The sequence below is a fragment of the Molothrus ater genome, chromosome 8, assembly GCF_012460135.2.
Source record: "Molothrus ater isolate BHLD 08-10-18 breed brown headed cowbird chromosome 8, BPBGC_Mater_1.1, whole genome shotgun sequence".
NCBI classification, from domain to species: domain Eukaryota; kingdom Metazoa; phylum Chordata; class Aves; order Passeriformes; family Icteridae; genus Molothrus; species Molothrus ater.
In genome coordinates, this window is record NC_050485.2 from 2,276,926 (window position 1) to 2,302,276 (window position 25,351).

At 47.9% G+C, this 25,351-nt stretch overlaps 1 protein-coding gene across 1 annotated transcript in view; it reads left to right on the plus strand.

Moving 5' to 3' along the window:
* The window catches only part of LOC118700290 (cadherin-23-like), a 99,054-nt gene that overhangs the window by 22,962 nt on the left and 50,741 nt on the right, over positions 1-25,351 (plus strand). Inside the window, exons 2-4 of the mRNA XM_054515601.1 lie at positions 6,768-6,910; positions 10,297-10,344; positions 10,521-10,613. Coding sequence (XP_054371576.1) covers positions 6,768-6,910; positions 10,297-10,344; positions 10,521-10,613 — 284 coding nt within the window. The remainder of the gene's footprint in view (positions 1-6,767; positions 6,911-10,296; positions 10,345-10,520; positions 10,614-25,351) is intronic.

Here is a 25,351-nt window from a genome sequence, read left to right on the forward strand (position 1 = left end):
GAAGAGCTTTCTATCCCTCCTTTTTTTTTTAATTTTTCTTATATTTTCTGAGAGGTGAAAGAAAAAAATGAATTAGAGGCAAAGAAAAGGGAGCAGGTGACAAATGAGAAGAACAGGGCAGGAATTTCAAGATCAAATCCATCAAATCCTCTGTGAGGGGCCAGCCTGCTGTGGTGAACTGGGCTGGTTGGGGAGGCTGGGAAAGGAAAGCAGGGCTGCTGGGAGAAGGGAATAGGGCTGGGCTGTCCCATCTCCCTCACAGGGAAAAAAGGGAGCCAAGGAAATGTATTGAATTTGCAGGGAACCCCAGTGAAGGAAGGAATGATGCATCTGACTCCGTGTCCTCAGAAGGCAAATTTATTATTTTATTATACTATATTATACTATATATACTATATTATATTATTACTTTATTATACTATATTATATTAGACTATACTGTTATTATATTAATTATATATATTATTATATCTATCTATATTATATAGATAGTATATCTATATATCTATATATTATATAGATATAATATATCTATATTATATTATACTAGTATACAATACTAAAGAATAAAGAATATTTTTATATTATACTATACTAAAGAATACAGAAAGGATACTTACAGAAGGCTAAAAAGACAATAATGAAAACTTGTGACTCTTTCCAGAGTCCCAGCACAGCTTGGCCCTGATTGGCCAAAGAGTGAAAACAACTCACAGCAGAATGCAATGAAACAATCTCCAAACACATTCCACATGAGCACAACACAGGAGAAGCAAATGAGATAAGAGTTGCTTTCCTTTTTTTTTTCTCTGATGCCTTTCAGCTTCCCAAGAGAAAAATCCTGGGTGAAGGGATGTTTTTAGAGAATGTGAATGCCACAGCAATGTGGTGGAAGTTTTACTTTTGGAAGTTAAGTGTGGTGGTGGCCTTTGTGGGGGGTACTAAAATGATTTTTAACTGATTTTCTGCTGGTTGAAGGAGTTGAAGAATGGCTGTGGGTTTGGTTCCTTGTGCCAGCTTGTGGCCTTGGGGGAGAAGCCAAAATCTGGTGGCTGTGCCCACACAAATGACCCAGAGCCCATTGGTGAGGCGAGGAGAATACTGGTGGTTAAAATCAGGATTAAACGTTAAAATCAGGATTAAAATGCTTTTCATATTAAAGCAGAGCTGATGCCTCAATCTTAAGCCCAAAAGCCATTACAGAAATTCCTATTAACTCCACATGGGTATGAATCAGACCTCCTAAAAGAGAAGATTATTAGGCAATTAATTAGAAACCTGCCCCTTCTGTGCCCTCCATCCCAGCCCAGCCCCTTCCTGCTGCCCTGGGTCAGCATCTTGATCTTCCCCTGGGGCTCTGCGCTTTCCAGAACCTTCCAGGAGCTCTGGGATCCTTCCAGAGACTGAGTTTGTTTTTCCTCCCTTTTCATCCTCCTCTGGAGAGCAGAACCAGTGGAGATGAATTGGTGGGGTGCAGCCCCTGTTCCCACTTTCCTCCTTGGCAAAGTGGAAGGGCAAGAAAAAAGAAAAATGCAGATGTTTGCAGCTGCAAGCGAGGTGCTGAGACCAGGGTTCCTCAATGGGATGCAAAAGTGCCCCCCTAAACCAGCCAAACCTAAAAAAATATATATAAAAATCAGATCAGGAAGAAAACAACAGCAAAAAGAAAAAAAAAAAGGCTCCTGAGGTCAATCAGAGTTCAACACTTGGAGAAAGAAGAAAATCTGTGTATGTGTGAGAAAAGAGGGAGAAGTAGCTGTGATTGAGAGAAAGGAGGCAAAGGGAGACAAGATAAATTCTGATTATCTGGTGGAATCAAGACACTTAACTGCCCTGTCTGATTCCTGAGAGGAAACAAATGGAGCCTATAACTCTGTGCTGCAGGAAGATCATTTGTCCCTGTTCCCTCAGCCCCTGCTGGGGCTGCAGGAGGCTTGAGCACGACCCTGGGCAGGGATGGAAGGGTGTTCTCCTTTGGGAGAGCCCTGAGATGAGCTGCAGCTCTGCCTCTGCATGCCCTGTCCAGCCTTCCTGATGATGGGGGAAAAATAGGAGAAAATCAATAAATGCAATAAATTAGTGCTGAAGAAATCCATGGAAGGTAACCCGAACAAACTTCTGTCACTGTGGTGGTGAAAGTGGTGAAGTTTTAATACCACACTCCTAAAGTTAGGGGGGAAAACTTGCTAAAAAACTTGGAGCAAAGCAATTGTGAAGTCTCATTTCTCATTTCAGGCCTATGTTTCTTCTTATCTTCTATTTATTTGTTGTTTTTGTATTTTATACACATGTAATACTTTTTTTTGTTGTTTTTTTTTTTTTCTGAATGAGGTTCTCTGAAGTAGGATCATGATTTCTGCCTGGCTGGGAGATAAGGGGAAGGGGGAAAGGGCTCAGGTTTTGGTGCCTCATTTGGGAGGGTTTATTTAAAATGGGATTTTTCTCTGCTCACACTGTCTGAGCTGTCCCTGTCTGAGCTCTAAAGAAGTTTCTTGTTTCTAACAAATCAAAGCACAGAGAAATTGAGGAATCTGACAATTTTGCCCCTTTTGGAAAGGCCCTCTCCAGCCTTCCTGATGATGGGGGAAAAATAGGAGAAAATCAATAAGTGCAATAAATTGGTGCTGAAGAAATCCATGGAAGGTAACCCGAACAAACTTTTGTCACTGTGATGGTGAAAGTGGTGAAGCTTTAATACCACACTCCTAAAGTTACGGGGGAAAACTTGGAAAAAAACTTGGAGCAAAGCAATTGTGAAGTCTCATTTCTCATTTCAGGCCTATGTTTCTTCTTATCTTCTATTTATTTGTTGTTTTTTGTATTTTATACACATGTAATACTTTTTGTTGTTGTTTTTTTTTTCTAAATGAGGTTCTCTGAAGTAGGATCATGATTTCTGCCTGGCTGGGGGATAAGGGGAAGGGGGAAAGGGCTCTTAGGTTTAGGTGCCTCATTTGGGAGGGTTTATTTAAAATGGGATTTTTCTCTGCTCACACTGCTTCTGAGCTGTCCCTGTCTAAGCTCTAAAGAAGTTTTCTTATTTCTTACAAATCAAAGCACAGAGAAATTGAGGAATCTGTCACTTTTGCTCCTTTTGGAGAGGAGGGTGGTTGAGCTCACCCTGGTGGTGCTGTTTTCCATGGATCCCACTCCAAAGACTGACAGGAGGCACACGTGGAGCTGTGATGATGTGCTCTGCCCAGGAATGCCCAGCCACCTTCTCCAGGTTGTCCTGAATTTAGGAGCTCAATTCCCTGACAGCTGGAGGTAGTTGCAGTGCAGAGAGAGAAGAGTTAAATATTAAATTCTTGTTGATTTAGTTATTTATTTATTGCTGCAACTTGGTTTGCAACACACAGACCACTAATACCATTAAAACTGGGTGGCACAGGGTTTTCCTGTTCAGCAGGAATTTTGAGATCCTTTCTCTTCCAAAGATGTGCAACCAAGACCTTTTGAAGTATTTGCTATTCTGGAGGGAAATGATGACCTGGTGATGTGGGGTTTTTGAATGGGATGTTAAGGGTGGAAACCTGTTCTCTATTAAAAAAAAACAGGGCAGAATAAAGAGGCATGATCCTGGATTTATTTTGTCCTAGTTATGGCTTTCCCAGCCATGGAGACTGTTGTGGGATCTCAGCACATCGTTCCCAATGTCCAGAGATGCCAGGAGAACCCTTGGGGGTCTCGAAAATCCTGGAATGTTGCCAGAAGTGTCTGGTGGCTTGATTTTGATCCATCCAGAGAAATAACAAGAGTTTGAGGACAAGAGAATCACTTTAGAGTAAAAGGTGTAAAAGGGACACGTTTAGAAAGTGAAATATAGATTTTAAGGTTTTTTGGGTACAGGGGGGTTATGGAGACAAGATGGAGGGATCAGGGCGTGTCTTGTCCTTCTTCCTTCTTCTTGTCCTCCATCTCCTGTGGTGATGTTGGCATTTGGGGATTGGTTTATGGTGAAGGTGCACTTGCCAACATGGGTGAAAAGCATTGGGAAATAAAGGTAAATATTATGTACGTAGATATTAGTATAAAAGGACATGACCGCCCCGTGGGTGGTCAGAGAGTGCCTGTGACTGCTTGCAGATCAGACCTCTGTTGGGCAGACAGAAAATTTTGTAGATAAGAAATAATAAACAACCTGAAGACCGAAAAGCTGAAGAGTCCAGACTCGTCCTTTAAAACGCGTGCCACCCAAGAACCACACTACCCGTGTCGGGGCAGAGACAGACAGCCGAACCCGACAGACTGTGTGTCTTCTTTTTGCCTTGGGGTAAAGAAACCTTTGCTAAGGGTGCCTTTGAGCATCCTCCAGCATAAAATCAAGCTGCTGCCTTGTTTTATATCAGGGCTACAAGGTTTGAGAAATTGGAGGGGCTTGGTATCTGTGGGGTTGGCTGCACTGGAGAGGTGAGAACGTTGCAGATGAACACTCTGATCACAGGCTGGGATAAAGCCACTTGTTTCTGTTTTTATCCAAAATGCCTTTGGTTGTGACCCATCACTCACTTGCACCTGTTGGTGAAATGAATGTTGTTGGGTTTTTTGCCCCAGTGGTTAATTCTAGCTGCTCCTTTTAAAACAAAACTGCTGCTCCTCCTCCAAACAGGAATTTGTCTGGGTTTGGGCACTGAGTCTTGCTCATTGCTCAGTGTCACATTTTGTCCTCTCTGTGGATGTGCTCAAGATGGCCTGAGTCATCTCACTCTTCTTAGTCATAGATGAGGCAGTTCAAGCTTTTAAAGCCTTTTTCTTTTAAAGGAAAACCATTTCTGCTGGCTCTTGGAATTTTTTGTCTTCCTTTTGAGTCCAGTCCTAAAGGTCCAAGCAGCTGTAGCTCTGCAGCCTTGGCAGAAACTGCTCTTTAGCCTAAAAGCCCCTCCTGGCTTCCCCAAGAGCCCTGTGGCTCTGCAGGCAGGGTGTGGAACCTCTCCTTGCATGCTTGGAATGAATAAATTTTTCCCAAAAGACTTCAAATTTCCAAGGGCTTCACCTGGCTGCTGGGTCTCCCTTGTTATGTGTCACCTGAGCTTGTACCAACAGCAATTTTACATCCCACTGTGATGTCCCCAGTGAAGTTGGTGGCCTTGGAACCTGCCAGGCCAGCTCCTCACTCAAAATGTTCTTCACCAATGTCCTAGGGCACTAAATTTTTAATCACAAAGTCACTCAGGGCGAAGGCAAATGCCTCACAGAAATCTATTATTTCTTCTTTATCTGCCAAAGTTGTACTCTCATCAAAGAATAAAATCAGGTTTGTTTGACAAGCTCTATTTTCCATAAAATCATGTTGACTGGCATTAATTATGTTCCTATCACTTAATTCTTTATTAATGGAATCTCATATTGGCTTTTTCCATTATTTCAGCAGTGATTGATGTCTCACCAATCAATTGGGAATTGCCCAGCTCGCTCTGCTCTCCAAACTGTGCTGCTGCTTTTGCCCTCTGCTCTGCTGGAACTTCCCTCACCTTCCCAGAGGGATGAAATTTGGGCATCTTCTCCTTGGCCAGGAGATCTGGGGGCATGGTGGCTCACACAGACTGTGCCCCCCATCCTCAAATCCATGTGGCCAAGGAGAAATCTCATCCTCATCCCCCCTATCCTCAAATCCACGTGGCCAAGGAGAAATCTCATCCTCATCCCCCCCCATCCTCAAATCCACGTGGCCAAGGAGAAATCTCATCCTCATCCCCCACATCCTCAAATCCACGTGGCCAAGGAGAAATCTCATCCTCATCCCCCCCCATCCTCAAATCCACGTGGCCAAGGAGAAATCTCATCCTCATCCCCCCCATCCTCAAATCCACGTGGCCAAGGAGAAATCTCATCCTCATCCCCCCCATCCTCAAGGCCAGGCAGCTTAGGGAATGTCCCATCCTTATCTCCATCCAGCAGCTTTTTCCCTTCTGTTTTCTCCCCATCCTGCTGGGCAAGGCACAGAGAGCAGCAGGGAGGTAGCTGAACCTGTGAGAGTGCACAGAGCTGTCTGAGGGGCTCAGAATGATCCCAGGGACTGGAATGAGGTGCAGGGTGGTGGCTGTCCCCTGCTTTTGGTGTTGTACCTGCTGGGGGTGCCCCTTGGCAGGGGGAGTGTGAGGGAAGCTGGTCAGCCCCTACCCAGGGGAGCTGTGGGCTCCTCTGTCTGCAGTGCCAGGGCTGAACCAGGCTGGCTTTTCTCCTCTGATAAAGGCAAGGAAGGGCACTCAGAACACTCAGCCCATTCTCAGCCTGGCTCCCCTTGAGGCCCTGGAGCACCGTGGGTGTGATCCCAGGTCTTTCACAGACCTGCCTGTGACAGGGTTCACAGGGGTTCTTGCTGAGGGAAGAGACGAGGATCTGACTCCGTGTCTCAGAAGGCTGATTTATTATTTTGTGATATATATTACATTAAAATTATACTAAATGAAGAATAGAAGAAAAGGTTTCATCAGAAGGCTGGCTAAGAATACAATAGGAAAGAATGATAACAAAGGTTTGTGTCTTGGACAGAGATTCTGAGCCAGCTGAATGTGATTGGCCATTAATTAGAAACAACTCTATGAGACCAATCCCAGATGCACCTGTTGCATTCCACAGCAGCAGATAACCATTGGTTACATTTTGTTCCTGAGGCCTCTCAGCTTCTTGGGAGGAAAAATCCTAAAGAAAAGATTTTCCATAAAAGATGTCTGTGACACCTGCTCTCTGACCAGCTGCATGTTTTCAGCATTTCCTCTTCTCTGCTTCGTTTTGCTCATGGTTTCTTTCCTGTCTGTGTCTCCCAGGTTCCTCAGTGACTCAGCTGCTGGCCAGGGACCTGGACAATGACCCCCTGGTCTTTGGGGTGGTTGGGGAGGAGGCCAGTCGCTTCTTCGCCGTGGAGAGCGTCACCGGCGTGGTGTGGCTCAGACAGCCCCTGGACAGAGAGGTAAAACTGGGGCAAAAACCACCTCTGCTCACAGAAATGGTGGCTCTCCATCCTCTGTGAGAGCTGAGATGGGTGTTGCTCCCTGGTGGATGTGGGAATCTGGGTGTGTCCACTGTGATCTGTGGTTCTCCAGATCAGTGGGGACGTGGGCAGTGAACAGCCTGCTCTGGTTTCATCTGCCCTGTTGGTTCTCCTGGGTGCTAGAATAACACCTGTGGGTCTGTCTCGTGTTGCTGTTGATAATTGCTGCCCCAAGATGTGCAGGATGTCTCTGCTTCGGCCCACACAACTGAAGAACGAGTTTGGACTCTTCAGTTTTCTGTCTTGAGGTTGTTTATTAATTCTTATCTATAAAATTTTCTTTCTGCCCAGCTGAGATCTGCTCAGCAGGGCAGCCACAGGCGCTCTGACCGCCCCCGAGGCGGTGTTGTCCTTTTATACTACAAACTACGTATAACATATTTACACTTAATTCCCAATACCTATCACCCATGTTAGACAGTGCACTTCTACTCTAAACCAATCCCAAAGTGCCAGCATCACTGCAGAAAATGGAGAACAAGAAGAAGAAGAAGAAAGGCTGGACACGCCCAAGTTCCTCCATCTTGTCCCCATAACCCCCATACCAAAAATCCTAAAATCTACATTTTCACCCTGTGATCATTTTGTTATCACACTATTCAAACCTCTGTGACTTTCAGGTCCTCATACAAAGCTGGCAACTTGCTCCAGGGGTCAAAATCAAATCCCCAGGTGTTCTGGGCTGTGTGCCAGGGTCTCCGAGCCCCCTGACGGGGTCCTTGGCAACTCTGGACATCCAGAGGGATGTACTGAGCTCCAACAGGTCTGGAAATAAAGGAATTAAGAGGTGGACGTGATCTACCAAGGAGCCAGGCTGCTCACACAGTCAGGGAAATGTGCAGGCTTCCTCTTTAAATCTCGATGCCAATTAAATCCTTTACTATTTAGAACAGCGTGTCAAGAGATGTGAGGTATCCCTGCTTATTCAATCTCATCAAGACTTTTCATCCTCTTGTGGATTCAGGCTGCTGGATGCTAAATTTGGCAGGATCCTTGCCTCAAAGCTATTTCACCACCCCTATTTTCAATGGCAGCTTTGGTGTGCAAGGCTGGAATCCCATCCAGGTGCCTGCTTTGCTAAAACCTTGGCCCTTTCTGCATTCCTGGAGCAAGGAGGAAGTGATAGCAGGAAGACTGGGAAAATATGATGTGATTTGGGCAATGTGCTTAATTTCCCCTGTATTTAGTGCTGCCTTGGCCAGCAGCAGCCTCGGGAAGATCAAACCCCCTAACACACCTCTGGTGTTCCCAGTCAGAGCCAGCCAGGCATTGGCATGCAGAGGAGCAGGGTGCTGGATGTTTTCAGGCTGGGGCTGGGGGGAAGGCCAAACCCAATTTCACAGTGTTAGGAGCGAGACTTTGGGAAAATAAAGTGCTTTTCTTCACCCCTCTCCCCTCCGCCTCCCCGTGCCAACAGCTGCTGGCCTGAGTCATAAATCTTCCCTCATCCAAATGCCTCCTGCTTCCCCATATTTCCCATGCCAGCCTCAAGCCCAGGAGGGTGATCAGTAGATTTCAGGTGTCTTGTGGTGTGGAGGGTAGGGAGGGAAGGAGCTGGGCAGAGCTTGGATGGGCTCAGCTGATCCCAGGGGCTCAAAGGATGTGGGAGACAGTGAAGGAAGAATGGATGTGGGGAAGGTGTAAAGGATGTGAGAGAGGTGTAAACAACAATTTATGGTGGAGGAAGCAGTCAGAGGGAAGGGATGGAGATGGGCACAAAGCTGGGAGCAGAAAACACTGGATGCACATGTTTAAAAAGTCAGGGGGGAGAAGGTCTCTCAGGATAAGTGGTGGGAAGGGAAAAGGAAGAGGTGAATTCTTGTATTGTGGAGCAGAAAGAAGGGGGAGGGAGTCTCAGCAAGGTAAATGATGCAGGAAAGGATGAACTAGAGAAAAAGAGGAAAGAGCAAATGTATAGAGGCAAAATGAATTTTAAAAGATTTTTTGGTGCTCCTATGAAGATTAGAAGGAAAACGGATTTCTAGAAAAACGGCAGACCCCGAGGCTAAAGAATTGTGTTAAAATAATTTCAGAGACAGCAGTTGGTACGTGGAAGCTTCCTCTGATTATTTTATTGAGTTTTTAAAATTTAAATGCTCAACAGGCTGTTCCTTATCTCCTGCTTTTCCTTTCTTCCCTGTTGTGTTGTCCCTGGTGGATGAGGAGGGGGAAGAGAGGGCTGAAAGGCAGGGATGCAGCAGGCTGGGGTGGCACAGGCAGCAGAGTTTCTCCTCTCCCTGGGGATTCCAGCTCCTTCTTCTGCCTCCTAGCAGTGCCCCGAGGCAGGAGTCAGAAAGGGCTTTCCCTGTCTGGCTGGATGGAAATGTGGGAGCAGGGGTGGGCACACACCATGGGGAGCTGTTCCAAAATCCCTTCTCCAAGATGAACTTCAACCCTGGTGCAAGCAGAGCTCCTGCTGGCTGCTGCCTGTCCCTGAGCCCATCTCATTAGGAATAAATCAACCAGAGCTGCAGCATGGAGAGCCATTTCTGGTGCCTTTTCCAGCCTGATGCTGTGGAAACATCGAGGTGCTGTGCTCCAGCAGCTCAGGCAGGGCAAGGACAGCAGAGCTGGGAAGGGATTGCCAGGACTGGAGGGGAACAAAAACCACCAGCTGGAGGGCAGCTACCAGGTAGATGTGGTGGCTCAATCTTTACACTATTCTTTAGTAAAATAGGAGCAAAATGATTGCTGGTGGGAAGAAAAGGGTCAGGAAGAGAAGGTCTGCCTCTACTAGCAATATCCCCCTGCCCTGATCCCAAAAAAAATTTATTCTTTCCTACTTGTTGCTCACCCCAGCATCAGTGACTTGAATAGATCCCTATTGCAAGCTGTTAATTTAGTTAAATCAATAAGGAGCAGAGACAATTGTGTGGGAATTTCATGGAATTTCAGCCAGTTCTCACTACACAGGCTTGTCCCAGGATTCCAGCTGTGTGATGGGAAGCTGGGGAAGCAGCAGCAGGATTTAGAGGTCCTCACTGAGACTGTGTTGCATTGCCACGAGTCCTAAATCTGGGTGTGTTTTAAGTGCCCAGCTGCCAGTCAGGGAGCTGATTCCTTAACCCTGGGACAGGGCATCTCCTGTGCCTGTGGCATACACAGGAGCCCTGCTGGCATCCAGATTCCCCAGCATTCTGTGCCCAGTGCAGGTAATGGCACTCCAGCACCTCTCCTCCTCTGGAAGGTCCTGGAAGCATTTTGCGTGTAATAACGTTGGCTGAAAGTCCCCAGCCTGCCACCTGCAGATAAACACTACAGTATCTTTAATTATAGTTTTTTTTTTCCTTCTCTTTCCCTTTCAGACCAAGTCAGAATTCACAGTTGAATTTTCTGTCAGTGACAGCCAAGGGGTGAGTGTGACTTTTCATTTCATGGTCTGCGGCACGGGCGGAGGGGAGCAGGGGCTGTGGTCACTTCTGCACCAGGGGAGAGGGCTCACCCCTTGGCCCAAAGCCCAAAACCACAGCCACAAGCTGCTTTTTAGGCTCTAAATCCACACCTAAAGCTGTTGTCCTTGGGCCCACAGGTGATCAAGGGGACAGTGAACATCCAGGTGGGAGACGTGAACGACAACGCGCCGCAGTTCCACAACCAGCCCTACAGCGTCCGCATCCCAGAGGTAGGGACCACCTCTGCCTGGCTTCTGCCTCTCCCCTCAGGGGCCACTCAGGCTCTGGTTGCCACCACAGAGCTGGCCACCAATGCTCAGGGCTGTCCTCTCGCCCTGGAGCCTCGTGAGGTTGCGGGAGGATGAAACTTCTGGAAGTAACTGCCTGAAAATGGGCAGGAGCAAAGTGTGTTGGGTGAAGGGTGTTGGGGGAAGGAGGTGGAAGGGGAGGTGTGGTGCTTTGGTGACATCTTTCCCATGAACAAATGGGAAGTTTGGAAATGAGTGTCAATGAGGATCTGTGTCTTGTTCTCTCCTTGGAGCTGAGGGCATGCACAGCTCTTGTCACAGAGGTGATCTGAGGCAGGGCTGAGTGTTTCTCCAAATGCCTGAATTGTGGCAGAGCACTGCCCAAAGGCTGCTGCCCTGGCTGGTGATTTCCTTCAACAGCTCCTTAGCAGGACTGGTCCCATCTTGTCCTTGGGATAAAATAGGTGGGAAGGGGCCACAGGAGATCATCTGGCCCAAGCTCCCACTGATCCAGCAAGAATTTTCATGTTAGCTCAGATTGCTCAGGGCTTTATCCAGCCAAGTGTTGAATATCCCTAGAACAGAGTTTCCACAACCTTCTGCTGCTCTCTGTGCTGGTCACTGCAAGGGAGGTGACATCTGCTCATCCATCAGGGACAGCTTCTGCACCTGTAGCTTGACTTGATTGGGAGTTTACAGGTCTGATGTGAATTTAGGCTTTAAGCTGTGGCTTCTGGTGTCAGGAGGAGAAAGTGAGGATGTTCCATTTGAAACAGGGGGTTAGATGAGCATTTGACATCCTCCAGTGGAGGAAAGCTCTCTTTGCACCACAGTGCCAGGGTAGTTTGTCCCAGACTGTTCCTCAGGGTGGGTGAGGTCTGGTGTGCATTGTGTGTGTGTGTGAAATGGAGCAGCTCTGGGAACTGAGAGGTGCAAACGATTGTGTTACCAGGGTGTATTTAATATTCCTGCTGCTGCTGCCCTGCCATGCTGGGCTGTGATCCCTCCCCACCCCTCTGCTGTGAGGATGAGGTTTCTTCATTAGAGCTGCTCGTGATGTATGAGCTGGGAGCTGGAGTCTCAACTTTGCACCAAGTCACCTGAAACCTCCCTGTGAGAGTGACACTGGGTCAGAGGCATTTCTGCTGCTCTGCAGAGCACGAGGGCTGGAGAAATGACTTGTCAAAACCCCCACCAGGTACCCTCTGTTGTATTTTCAGAGATCCCTGAAGAGGGAAGGAAATAATGAATCTGACTCCATGTTCTCAGAAGGCTAATTTATTATTTTATGATATTATATTATAATAAAAAATACTAAACTAAACTATACTAAAGAATACAGAAAGGATACAGACAGAAGGCTAAAAAGATACTCATGAAAACTCGTGACTCCTTCCAGAGTCCTGACACAGCCTGACTGTGATTGATCATTAAGTCAAAACAATTCACATGAAACCAATGGAAACAATGTCCAAAAGCACATTCCAAAGCAGCAAAACACAGGAGAAGCAAATCAGATAATTATTGTTTTCATTTTTCTCTGAAGCTTCTCAGCTTCCCAGGAGAAAATCCTGGGCAAAGGGATTTTTCCAGACAATATGGTGCCATGCCCCTGCTCCTGCCCATGCTCAGGGGTCTGGAGCTGGAGGGTGGCTGTCATGCCTTGCTGCTGCTCCTCTGGGTCATGCTCTGCCTGCAGAGGTCTGCAGAGCAAAAGGAATGGCAGTGGGATGGGAGGAGAACAGGCTCCTCTCCCCTGCCCTCAGACTGACCTCTGTTTTTGCTGTTACCTGCTCTGTGGTTTCTGTGCCTCCCCTGGCAATCAGGGCTGTGTTAAGCATCAGGTTTTTTACATACCTGGAGTATCTGTGCCACATCTCTTCTTGCTGATGGCTTCTGTCCTTGATGCCTGAGGTTTTAGCTTTTATATTTTTCACATTCTGTGCTGCTTTAGTGGGTGGGTCAGGGCTTCGTATGAGGGGATGGTGAGCTCTGTGCACAGAGCAGGGAGACAAAACAATTCCTGCTCCAGCTGGGGACCAAGGACAAATGATCCAAATCTCAGGCCCAAGAGCATAAACAAGGGTGAATTGAAAAGAGAAAAACAAGCAGGATGGGACTTCATGGGGTAAAGCTGTAACTGGACAATTAACTCCAATATGCAAATGGAGCAGAACTTATAAAAGTGAGAGATTTTGCGACTAGGTGTCCATTTTTGTGACCATTTTGGGTTCACCTGGGGTGCAGCCCTGGCTGGGCTCTTGTGCTGCCCAAGGTGGATCCATGGAGAAGATCCTTTTAATAAATCCCTGCTTTATTCTTTAACTCTGTCCAGTCTCTATCCTAGGTCAGCCTTCACAAGGCACCATCCTAAGAGCCAATATTTCAAAGCTAGAGTTTTCCCCATTTCCAAAATTAACCTGTACCTGGCCTGGGGAGCAGGAGGGGCAAAGGTCCTGGCTTGGAATCATGGAATCTTAGAGTCACAGGATGGTTTGGTTTGTAAGGGACCTTAAAGCTCCTCTAGTTCAGCTCCTGGCATGGGCAGGGACACCTTCCACTGGTTGCTCCAGCCTGGCCTTGGACACTTCCAGGGATCCAGGGGCAGCCACAGCTTCTCTGGGCACCTTGTGCCAGGGCCTGCCCACCCTCACAGGGAAGAATTTCTTCCCAATACCTAATTTAAACCTCCTCTCTTGCAGTTGAAGGCCATTCCCCTGTGTCCTATCACTCCATGCCCTCATATGTAGAAAATTAGGGCTGAGGAAAGGGAACTGTAGGCAGGTGATGTAAACAAAAAAAATATCTAAAAGAAGAAAAGGCTGAACCTTTGGGCCATATCACATGCTGTGCAGGTGAGCTGGGGGTGTGCTGTGAAGGATTTCCAGCACTGCCTGGCTGTTTGGGGTACAGCAAGCCTGGTGTTCCCCCCTTGCAGCCCCCCAGCACTTGGCCTTGGAAGCTGTGCTCTTCTGGAGGTTGGCCTAATCTAATTACAAGGCAGAGTGTGCCAGCTTCCAGTTTCTGCCCGTGATCTTTAACCAAGGGCACCGAGCAGAGGTAATGAGCCACAAAGGCCTTGCTCTGCCAGCATGCTGGAGGCACTCCTGTTCTACTGCCAGGGAGAGAGAGCCTTCCCTTGCCAGAGAGCAGGGGATGGGGTCTCACCACCTACAGAGGCCCTTCCAAGGGCTGCAGGTGTGGGAGGTGTCAGCAATAAACTTAGTTTCTGAGTGTGGTGGTGCAGCTCTCAAGGAGGAGATGCGCACTTGGCTTTGAGACCTGTGCTGAGCCATGAGTTTTCCTTGTTGCTTGCCCATGACTACTCAGAGCTGGAGGTGATTTGGCATGGGAAGGTGCTGGGGGACACAGCCATGGTGAGGAATGACAGCTCCAGACAGCTTGAGGGCGAGCAGTGAGGGTGCAGGAACCAAAATCCACCTCAGAGCCCAAATTGAAGGGCCTGTGGATAATGAATGAAGAGAGCTGGAGCTTGGAGAAAGAGGAGAGGCTGGTGTGGTTTTCAATAGACTGGCTCTGTGCAGATTTGGCAGCTAATGAGGGTTTTTCTCTTTTTAATTTTGAGATAAATGGATGTATCGATTTGCAGTTGTCGTAGCTAATGGAGCAGCGACCGCAGGGCTATTTAAACCTCGCTGCTATTGTGTGCAACTTGGAAAGTCAAAAGAAGAGTGTGCATAAATAAATGGAACATGAAGTAAACTGACCTTTAAAAACAATACTGCCTCTAAATACCCATCCTGGTGTTTTACGTGCTCGGCTCGGTGTGCGAATGGGGATTTATTTGGGCATGGGCTGTGGTGTGGGGAGGGATGGAGAGGATGCACCACAGCAGCTCGACTGCTGGAGTGGCACCGCTCCTCTGGGCTTGCTGTGTGCTGATCTCACGCCTGGAATAGCTGCCAGGGGCCAGGAGAGGGATATGGGGATATTTGCTCCAGCCTAATCGTCCGTCCCGTCTGGGTGAGGGCTGCCTGTGCTCTGCCGGTCCCAGCGCAGCCAGGCGGGGCAGGGCTGCACACAGAAGGGGAATCCTGCTACAACTGGCAACTTAATTCACCAAGCTGGCCTCGACAGAGCTCATTAAGTTCCCGTGTATTCATTTCAGGCTAATGGCTGTCATGCTGGCTGCTGTTTGATTTGCTGTAATGGACTTTTATGGCGTTCCAGTTTGCGAGGACGTGCGTGCCCGTGGCTGTGCCCCGCGGTGCTGCTGTAGTACATTAGTTAGCTGCTCGTGTGCTTGCTACTCTGACCTTCAGGGCTTGTTCTCCTCTTGGATGTGTCCCTTGCACTTCATCTCCTGCTCACAGCCTCTTTTCCACCCCCCTCACCCAGCCCCAAGGTACCACGTTTCTGGGAGTCTTGGGGTTTTGGCTTTTAAACAAGGAGAGATCTATTGCTAAGCCTGTGGCAGGCTGTTGTGGCCATGCCTCAGTTTCTGGCAAGTCCAATCTGTTTTATCTAATCTTTTTTTCCGTTTGGCTGCATCTGTAGGGAACACAGAGTTCTTGGATTGTCATGGTTCAATGCTTTTAGGTGAAGCAAGCAAGTGGAGTGGAGCCAAGGCCCTGTTTGTGGTACCTGGTGTGATGGGGATGTTGGGGTGCACTGTCCCCCCTGGGTGCCTGCTGGCCTTCTTGTCCCAGTCCCAAACAGGAAACCTCTTGGGGCTTCCACACAGCTTTGCCTTTAACTCCTGGGGCAGTGGTGGAGTCACCTTGCCTGGGGACAAGGATTAGTGGTGGCCTTGGCAGTGCTGGGGGAATGGTTGGACTTGATCCTAGAGGGCTTTTCCAGCCTAAATTGCACTATGAGGTAAACTAACCTCAAGTCTAATACCTCCTTGGGAAAAGCTGTTTTCTCCTGTAAGCCCCCAACATCCTGAGCTTGCTGATCAAGTTCAAGGCCTTCTCTTGGCCTTGGAGCCTCAGCAGCTGTGACATGCTGGCAGAAAGGTCATTTAATTGTTGGTTTCTTGGCTGAATGCTCCCTCAGGAGGTTTCCATTGGAGTTTTCTCTCCTTTTGTGCTCTCCCCCACCTCATTCCTTCTTTTATATTTATAACAGACTGAGTGATTTATGAAGTGATGTTGTTACATCTTGAGGTCACTCATCCCCATCCCTGGAAGTGTTCAGGGACAGGGTTGGATGGGGCTCTGAGCAACCTGGTCTAGTGGAAGGTGTCTGTGGCAGGGGGTTGGAGCTGGATGGTTTTTAATGTACCTTCCGACCCAAACCATTCCATGATCCTATGATCTTCCAGCAAAAAGCTTGGCACTGGGCCAGGGACTGCAATTCAGCACCTCAGTCATTCATGAAATCACAGCTGCACCACAAGAGAAGCACCTGTAACTCCACAAGGACACAGGAATTAGAGCTCTGCTTTCAGATTTGTAACCACAGCTCTCTGCCTTGGGACTGTGCTCGTCTCCTCCTGAATTCAAGCAGGCAGGGCTGTGGGAAAGGAGTTTAAAAATGGAAAGGAAAGTTTCTGGTCTGCACACAGCAGTGTTGAGGCAGCCACAGTCCAGCTTGCAGGTGTCTTATCTCTTGGGCTTAGCCCTGATTTGCCAATTTATTTTAATTGGGAGGCAGGCGGGCGCTCGCCATCAGCAGCAGTCCCTTCTGCTCGGGGAGCAGCCTTTGGGACTGAGTCTTCACAAGCTGCTGGCCACCATTTCCATCCCTAATATGGGGGTGTAGCTGAAATCGTGGCTTTTATGATGTCTTTCTCTCAATTGTGCAGAAAAGTACTTGGCGGGGAAGGAGGAGAGGAAGGAGGGGAGCATCACTGCCCCATCCCATGGCACAGCCTGGAGCCAGACCCTGCTCCACAGTGAGCAGGGGCAGGGAGGAGCAGAGAAAGGCCCAAAAGCCCTTGCTGTAATTAAAATTATTATTTTGCTTTAAGGGTAATAATGTCAGTAATTACATCAGTTTCCCTGCCATCCTGCCCGAGTCTTCAGGGGCTCGTATAATTCTATTGCCATGGCTCAGGGCCTGGTGCTGTGCATGCAAACCAGCTGCCACGGGCTGAGCTCCCCCTCAGCTGCATTAGCCAGACCCTTGCACACTCCCAGACACCTTCTGGGGCTTGCTTTCCTCCCCTCCTTTAAATAAAGAGCCTTTATAGTGGAGGTGATGATAACAGAGCTGATAAGGGAGATAGAGCACATTGCAAAAATGGTCTGTAATCATTGCTGGCTGCTTTCCTTCCTTGTTTCTTCTGGGGTTTTTTGTTTTGTTTTGTTTTTTTTTTTTTTAATTCATTCACTCTTTGTTTCCCTTCTCTCTTTATCCTTATGTTTCCATATGGAGTTTAGAACTGAACAAATAATTTACAGTGAATAACTTCTCTCCCAAATCCAGTCATCCCTTCCTTCCGCTGCCTTTGAGCGTGCAAAATTTGCAAGTGTCTTGAACTTCTCCTCAGCAAATTGGACTCAGTTTTAAAAATGTGTTTCTTTATTTCTTGTGCGGTCTTTTTTTGTTTTTAAAACTTCTTGGAAAGGCAGCAAGCAATTCAGTGAGTTATTGAAGCTGTGTTCCCTAAGCACTGCTGGACAGAAAAGCTGGTTCTCCTTCCTGGGTATATCAAGCACCTCCATCTCCCCTCCATCCTGGCATCCCACTGGCATGCCCAGTGCTGGTGATCTCTCACCTCCAGAGCCTTTTGGACAAGTAGGAAGTGGGGATTTGAGTGGTGTTTGCTGTAGCAAAAAAGTCTCTGTTGCACAGGTGAAGCTCTTCCCAAACTTCCCAAACATCCTCAGTTTTAATCGTCTTTATTGTTGCTGTCCACGTGCAAGCAAAACATAAATGGGCTGGGAAGTGCAGGCCCTGCCTTGGGCTCTCCTTCTGGCTTTGGGATGCTGGCAGTGTCTTCAGGCAAGAGCTTGGAAGCACAGCAGGCACCAGCTGTCATCTTCTCCCTGCTTTTTTCCACCAGGACTGGAGAAAAGAATTTAAATGAGACAGACTGCAGTGCATTGAGTAAAACACAGGGTTGGGGCTGAAGGGGTTTGCACAGCTGATGTTGTAGATGTCAGAATCCTAAAATGGTTTGGGTTGGAAGGGATATTTAAAAGTTATTTAGTCCATCCCCCTGTCATGGGCAAGGACAATTCCCACTATCCCAGGTTGCTCCAAGCTTTGTCCAGCCTGGCCTTGAACATTTCCAGGGATCCAGGGGCAGCCACAGCTTCTCTGGACACCTCCTCACCCTCATTTTAAATAACTTTCTCCTTTGAAGCTGTGCCCAGGTAGGTGCTCAGACCTGGAGCATCCTTCACTCTGAAGATCACCTGCACGTTTTTGTTGTCACTGCTGTGACACCAGAAGGTCTTGAGTGACGTCCTAGGGAGAGAAAAAGTGTCCCCTGTCCCTTGTGTGGATTCACCAGTGAGCAGCAGACCCTGCTCCTTTAATGCACGTGACCAAGGAGTGAAATGAGAGATGCAACAGAAACTACTGGGGCGGAAAACTCCAAATGGCGTGGAAGTAATGTGTAAAGTGTCCTGGAGATAACAGTCATTTCCACCAGGCACAACTTGGGCTCTTTCTGGAAGGGGACTGCAGCAAAGAGGGGGGGCAGCCTGAAAATTAGAAATAGTCATGTGGTTCTGGCCAGTGGAGTGCTGGGCAGGATGAAGGGGATAGGGGAAAAAAGCAGGTTTTGACCAGAAAGAGAAGGCAATGTGGGGCAGCAAGTAATTTGGTGTCTCCATGGAGGAGCTGTCATGATGGGAAGTTAGGAAATTATCTTGAGGGAGAGGAAGGGGAAAGTGTACAGCAACATCCTCTGAGTGAGGAGAACACAGGCAAAGAGGGGTGAGGTAGCTTGGGTAAATCAGTAATCGTTCCTCATGGGAGAAATGGGAAAAAGGAAAAACATCCTCACTCCCCAGGCTCCTTCCCATGGGTGCTGAGGGCAGGTATCTGCTGATTTCACAGCTCTGCTGGGTCTGCCTCAGGGTCAGGCCAGTGTCTGAGCTTGGGGTGGCCAATGCCAGGTGCTGGTGGCTCCTCAGGACCCTGCTGGCCGTGGGTTCCTCAGGCCAGGCACGTTCCTCTGGAGAACAAACAGTGGCTCAGGGTGCCACAGCACTTCCTCAGGCTGGCCTGGAAGGTCTCTTTTCCAGGGGACATTCCAGCCCAGCCCTGTCAGTGTAATTACACTTACACATCTGGGCAGCAGATGGCTTCAAGGTCTCTTCCCTGCCTCTCTGCTGCCGGGAGCAGAGGGGTGAGGAGGGAGTCAATGTGACCTGCTGGCAATTAGTTTTGTTTTATCTCCCTTCCCTCTGGTTACCATCTCCTCCCAGAAGCCTGGGATGGAGCTGACCTCATGTTCCAGCCAGCCAAAGCTGCATCCTCTCCCCTCACATGCCTGTTTTGTTTGCCTCCCTCTCCATGCCTCACCAGCAGGACCCTGTCTGGATGTAGGAATGGTTTTTAGGAATGGTTTTTAGGAGTGCTTTTTAGAAATGGTTTTTAGGAATGGTTTTTAACTTATTCAGGTGGTGAGTGGCAACTCCTCCATGCCAGGAAGCAAAAAAACCCATCACTGATAATATATTTAATGTTTTTTACTCACATAATCATGCAGTTTGTTGGTTTATACTCATTTTTTTAGGCACAGCACCTAAATTAAGGTCTTGCTGAAAGGTGCTGTGTGGGACATTCTGGGATTGTAGGGTCCAGGGTCTCCCCTCACATCCCTGTTTTGTTTACCTCCCTCTCCATACCTCACCTTTGGACTCACTAGCAGAACCCTGCCTGGATGTAGGAGTGGTTTTTAGGAGTGGTTTTTGGGAATGGTTTTTAGGAGTGGTTTTTAGGAATGGTTTTTAGGAATGGTTTTTAATTTGTTCAGGTGGTGAGTGGCAACTCCTCCATGCCAGGAAGGGAAAAAACCCATCACTGATAATATATTTAACGTTTTTTACTCATATAATCATGCAGTTTGTTGGTTTATACTCATTTTTTAATCACAGCACCTAAATGAAGGGATGATTAAGGTCTTGCTGAAAGGTGCTGTGTGGGACATTCTGGGATTGTAGGGTCCAGGGTCTCCCCTCACATCCCTGTTTTGTTTACCTCCCTCTCCATACCTCACCTTTGGACTCACTAGCAGAACCCTGCCTGGATGTAGGAGTGGTTTTTAGGAGTGGTTTTTAGGAGTGGTTTTTAGGAATGGTTTTTAGGAATGGTTTTTAGCAATGGCTTTTAGGAATGGCTTTTAGGAATAGTTTTTAATTTGTTCAGGTGGTGAGTGGCAACTCCTCCATGCCAGGAAGCAAAAAAACCCATCACTGAAAGTATATTTAACGTTTTTTACTCAAATAATCATGCAGTTTGTTGGTTTATACTCATTTTTTTAGGCACAGAACCTAAATGAAGGGATGATTAGAGTCTTGCTGGGTAAGGGACTCTGGAATTTTAGGGTCCAGGCCCTTTTCCCCTGCAGCACCCAAGATCAGCAGCAGATCCATGAGGTGGGCACACATTAGCATCCTCACTCTGTGCAGCATGGGAATGTGAAGCTGCAGCTGGCACAAGAGGCTCTTTTTTCGATAAAAACACCCTTTTTAATTAAGATGGAAATATTTAGGGAAAATGGTGCCATTTTGACAGCAAAGCTGGGGAGAAATAGCATTTCAAAAGAACCATAAAAATCGCTCTTGCAATAGATTCATTCCAATTTCTTCTTGAGAATTGCATTTTGTGTTTTATTAGTTTGTAATGTGTCAGTGACAGTCATGTATAATAAGCTTTCTACTGCTGGTCAAACTTTGTGGTAAAATAATAGACTAAATCAGCCTCTCTATAAGTTTTTTAAATATTTATGTGTGAAGTGAACTGTTTGTATCGGTTTCAAACTATTTTCATTACAAATGGAGGGAATTTGATCTAAGTAGAAGTTTCAATCAAAATTAGGGGCCATTACTTAATTTCAAACATTAATTGCTGTGGGAACTTAAAATGTGGGTGATTTATTTTGTTAGTGCAAATAATGGAGAGAGCAGGGAAAGTGAAGAGAGGGTTCAAGGCAATTTTGGTTCAAGAAAGAAAAAAAAATGGGGAGCTTTTAGTTTTGGAGATTTGCTTTATGAGAGATGTGTGAAACATACTTACTTGCTTTTCTGCGACAGGATGCAAACCCAGTGGGTGAAAAAGGAGAGGTGGTCACAGCTGTCACTTTGTGTAGGATGATGGTTGCTTGTCCCTCTTTTTCCAGGGAATTGAGCTCATTCTGGGTGGTCAGGGGGGTTTGGCTGTAGCTCTGAGCTCAGGTGATGGTTATACCAACAACCCCCTTGTTTTCCTGACCTTGCCTTGGCTTCCATCATGGTGATGTTGCTTCCTTAGGCTTGACCTGCAATTGTAAATCAAACTGGAAAGGGTGGTGGGAAGGAGGGGAGGGAGAAGAGGAGAAGTGAGTGATGTCAGCCCCCTCCTGCCCAGCCTGTGTGTGATTAACCTCAGTTCCTCACACGTGTTTGGAGGCACCTCCTGACCTGGCTGCTTGTCCCAGAATGGCCACCAGCCCTACCTTCAACTGGTGTTTAAAGAGGAAAAAAAGGAGTTTGTACTGATAGGCTGTATGCTGGTATCCAAGGGATGCCTTTTTAGCACTTCTCTGTTCATTACCATCAGTGGAAGATGATCTTTCCCTAATTAGTAAATCTTTATTTAAAGGTAAGTTGAGAGTGTGGTTTTCCGAGCCATGGAAAAAGAGGGATCTACCCGTGCTCCATCCCATAACCAGAGCTGGATGAAAGCCCTGAAAGAGGAACAATTTTTACTGCCTGTGTGATTTATTTGACCCTGAATTGAAATGCTAAATCTCTCTGAATCTGCTGCACCTGTGCTTGGAAAACTACTTTATTAAATGCACAGCCAGATGTGTGTTTGCAGATCCCTCAGCCCCCCAGGAGAAAACTCTCTGGGATGTGCTGCCCATGCCTGGCCTTTGAGGGGCTGAGAGGGAGATGGCAGGACAGGTGGATGGTTTGTTCTCCTGTGAGGAAGGAATTTTGCAGAGGTTGTGCCTGCTGGTGTGAGCCCCACGAGGATGGTGGCACTGCAAGGTTCTTGCAGCCAGCAGGGAAACTTCACCCCAGTCCTTGAAATGGGTGCTGGGGAGGAAGGCCAGGAGCTGTGCAGGTGGGGACACCTCTGCCCTGTGGGACACAGACACGGCATTGCCTCTGAGCACACCCGGAAGGTCCTGCTGGGGCTGGGAGAAGCCTGCATCCTCCTCCAGTGACAGGGATCCCCACCAGCCTGGTGTCCCACCGTGTCACAGAGCTTCACTGCAAGGCTCTTCCTTGGTGACCTCAGTTCTGAGGGCCTGGAGCACAACACCTGCCCTGTGTGGAGGGCAGTATTTTCAGCAGGTTTGCACTTTCAGAGCATGTGCTCCATCATCTGTCCCTTGTCACCAGCAGTGACAGGGATCCCCACCAGCCTGGTGTCCCACTGTGTCACAGAGCTTCACTGCAAGGCTCTTCCTCGGTGACCTCTGTTCTGAGGGCCTGGAGCACAAGACCTGCCCTGTGTGGAGGGCAAATTTTCATCAAGTTTGCACTTCCAGAGTGTGTGCTCCATCACCCATCCCTCGTCACCAGCTCCGTGTCTCGCCGCGCGCTGGCGTGTCACCCAGGCAGTGTCAGGAGGAGGTCAGCTCTCCTCTGGCAGCCACAGACCTGCTTCTCACCTGGCTGTGGGAAGCAGTGAGAGCTTCACCACCTCCTTCTCTTATGGTAGCACCTCTGAAACAGTGTCTGCACTGTGCTGGCCCTATGGATGAGGTGTTTGGTGGCCCAGACGTAACACCAAGGAGCCCCTGACCCCCACATATCTGGTGCTTTGGGCTTGGGAGAGGCAAGCATAGGCTGGAGGAAGAGCACAGAGGAGCCACACAAATGGTAGATGGTGAGGAGAGGAGAAGGCAAGCTCAGGGAGAGGTTTGGGAAAGGCAGGACACAGGGAGAAGAGAGCAGAGCCTCACCTCCATTCTGCACGTTCGAGCTTGAGGCTGGGCTGTGGCAGGCAGGCTTTGTTTGGGGGGGGAGATCTGCTTAAAAAGCCTCAGTGGAGCGTTATGGAATCGGAATGCGAAGGGTAATTGAGCTGAAAGCCATTCTCCTCCCGCAGCCCGCGCGGCAGGAGCCGCTCCAGCACCCCCAGAGCCAGCCTGGAATCCTGCTGGAAGTGCAGGAGTGGGGCTGGGTCACTCAGCACCCAGCTAAAGCAGAGCTGCACAGGAGAAGCCACACCAGGGCTCGGAGTCTCTGTGGTCGAGGCGACCCCGAGGTGTTGGAAAGTCTCTTTTTCCCAGCCCTGAAATCAAAGAAGGAGTCAGAACTCTTCTATTCTCATTCTCAAGGTTGTTTATTCTCTGTTATCTGTAACATTCTTTTTTTGACCTGCTGAGATCTGTCCAGCAGGTCAGGTTGTGGAGAACTGACACTTTCAGGGTGGTGTTATCTTTTTATACTAAAAACTACCTGTACATTATTTACAATAATTTTCCAATACCTATCACTTATGTTAGACAGTGTGTTCCTACTCTAAACCAATCCAAAAGTGCCACCATCACCCAGAAGATGGAGGCTAAGAAGAAGAAAGAAGGACAAGGCACACCCAAATCCCTCCATCTTGGCTTCTGAACCTCCATTCTAAAAATCTTAAAATTCTACTTTTCTACCTTGTGACAAACTAACTATCATTCTACTTAAACTCTCGTGGCTTGTAAATCCTCACATAAAGTTGGTAATTTTTTCCATGGGTTAAAATCAAAGGCACAGGGGTGTTTGGTTTTGTGCCAAGGTCTCATCGTGCCAAGGGGCTTGAGCCATCCAGGGCACCCAGAGGGATGTCCTGGGTTCTGACATCTAAGGAGGGATGCAAAGGAAGGTTTTTCTTTTTTACAGTGAGATAAAGAGATTCCTGAGCTGCAGATCTCCTTCCTTGCAGGCATTCGTCTGCTCTCCAATTCATTCCTGCAGCTCAGGTGCCATCACCCAGTGTCCTTCCATGGTCACAAGCCCTTGGCTGTCCCCCTTCCCCACCAAGCAGCCCCCTGCTTTCTCCCTGTGATGCCCAGTAAGAAAATGCCACCCACATCCACAGAGATGCTCCAGAACACTTAGCTTGGCCCAATGGCTAATTCCAAATGGTAATTTGGAATAATCTGAAGGAGCAGATGAATAAAAACCTTAAGAAAAAGAGGAGTGTGGCTGGTCAGAGTGGATGTAATCATTAAACACAAAAGGGAGGTTTTAGTCTCTGTTCCTTGTCTCTCTAGTCCTGGGAGTTTGTGGAAGGAGACAGGGGCTTGGAGAGCTGCTGGTGCAGCCCCAAGGAGGGGATTAGAGAAGACCCCCCCCAGTTTGGACCCCAGCACATCAATGGTGGGAGATGCTGAGCCCAGTTGCGCACCCTGTCCTCTGTTATTGATTGCTGAACAGGCACAGTTAAGTGCCTCTCATTAATATTTGTTTTGGTCTTTTCCCTGAATTCTGATGAGTGCAGGAGATGCTGCTTATCTCTCTCCTGCAGGTTTTCTTTCTAGAGGATTCCTCTGGCTGGTGACAAACCTGGGCTCTGTAGCCCTCAGGATGAGGGATGAGTTGGTGGCTGCCACGAAATCTTGGGAACTCTGCAGAAAGCAAGCAAGGAGGCAAAATTAACACAAAATTAAGATGTAAAAACACTCTGCTCACATTGTCCAGATGAAATATGGAATTCCAGGCTCCCTTATGTTTGTAAATGTCTTACAAGGGACTCTTTGGGCAAGTAGGCTGTGCTGGCTGAACTTTGAAATGAGGAAGGAGGAATGTTGGGATGTGGAGAAGGCAGCCAGGGACTGCTGCTCATCTCTGCTCTGGTTCTGAGGTTTCAGATTTGGGTGCAGAACCCAAACATGTTCATAGTTTGGGTTGGAAGGGACCCTAAAGCTCATCTTGTTCCACTCCCCTGCCATGGAAGGGACACCTCCCACTATCCCAGGTGGCTCCAAGCCCCATCCAGCCTGGCCTTGAGCACTTCCAGGGATCCAGGGGCAGCCACAGCTTCTCTGGGCAGGCTCTTCCACTGCCTCTGCCTTTTAGGGTGCTCTGTGTTCTTATTTCTCTTCCCTGTCTCTGACCCTGCTGTGGGTGGATGACTCTCCTTTACTTTCTGTCCCCTTTTCCCAGACAGCACACATGGCCATGTGGCCATGAACTGTTGGGTTATGACCAGTTTTTCTCATCAACTCAGACATGAAAGAGATTTCTGAGACTTGCTTAAATAGGGCAAAGCACTTTTCCTTTCTGCCTTGTATAATAATGCCTTGTTTGTTAGGCTTGACTTAGCTGAGACTGGCCCACCCAAAGCCACTGAAATGGTTCTGAGCAGCAGTTTCTGCTTGCTCAGGTTGTGCTCCCAGGCACTTCAGGTGCAGCTCCTGAAATGAAAGATTCCTGGTGTGCCCAAAGGCAGTGAAGAGAGCTGTTTTAATGTGGTTGCTCCTCCAGCTTTTCAGTGGAGAATTGGGTTCAGGCTCTGCTCTGAAGTGATATTAGAGTCCATGGAGCATGAGAAACTGCATTTGTTTGTGGGTTACAAATGAAGACCTGTCAAAAACCTTTTTAGGCAGCGACAGAAGTTTTCTTTTTCATGATACATTTAACTTTTGAAGGCTT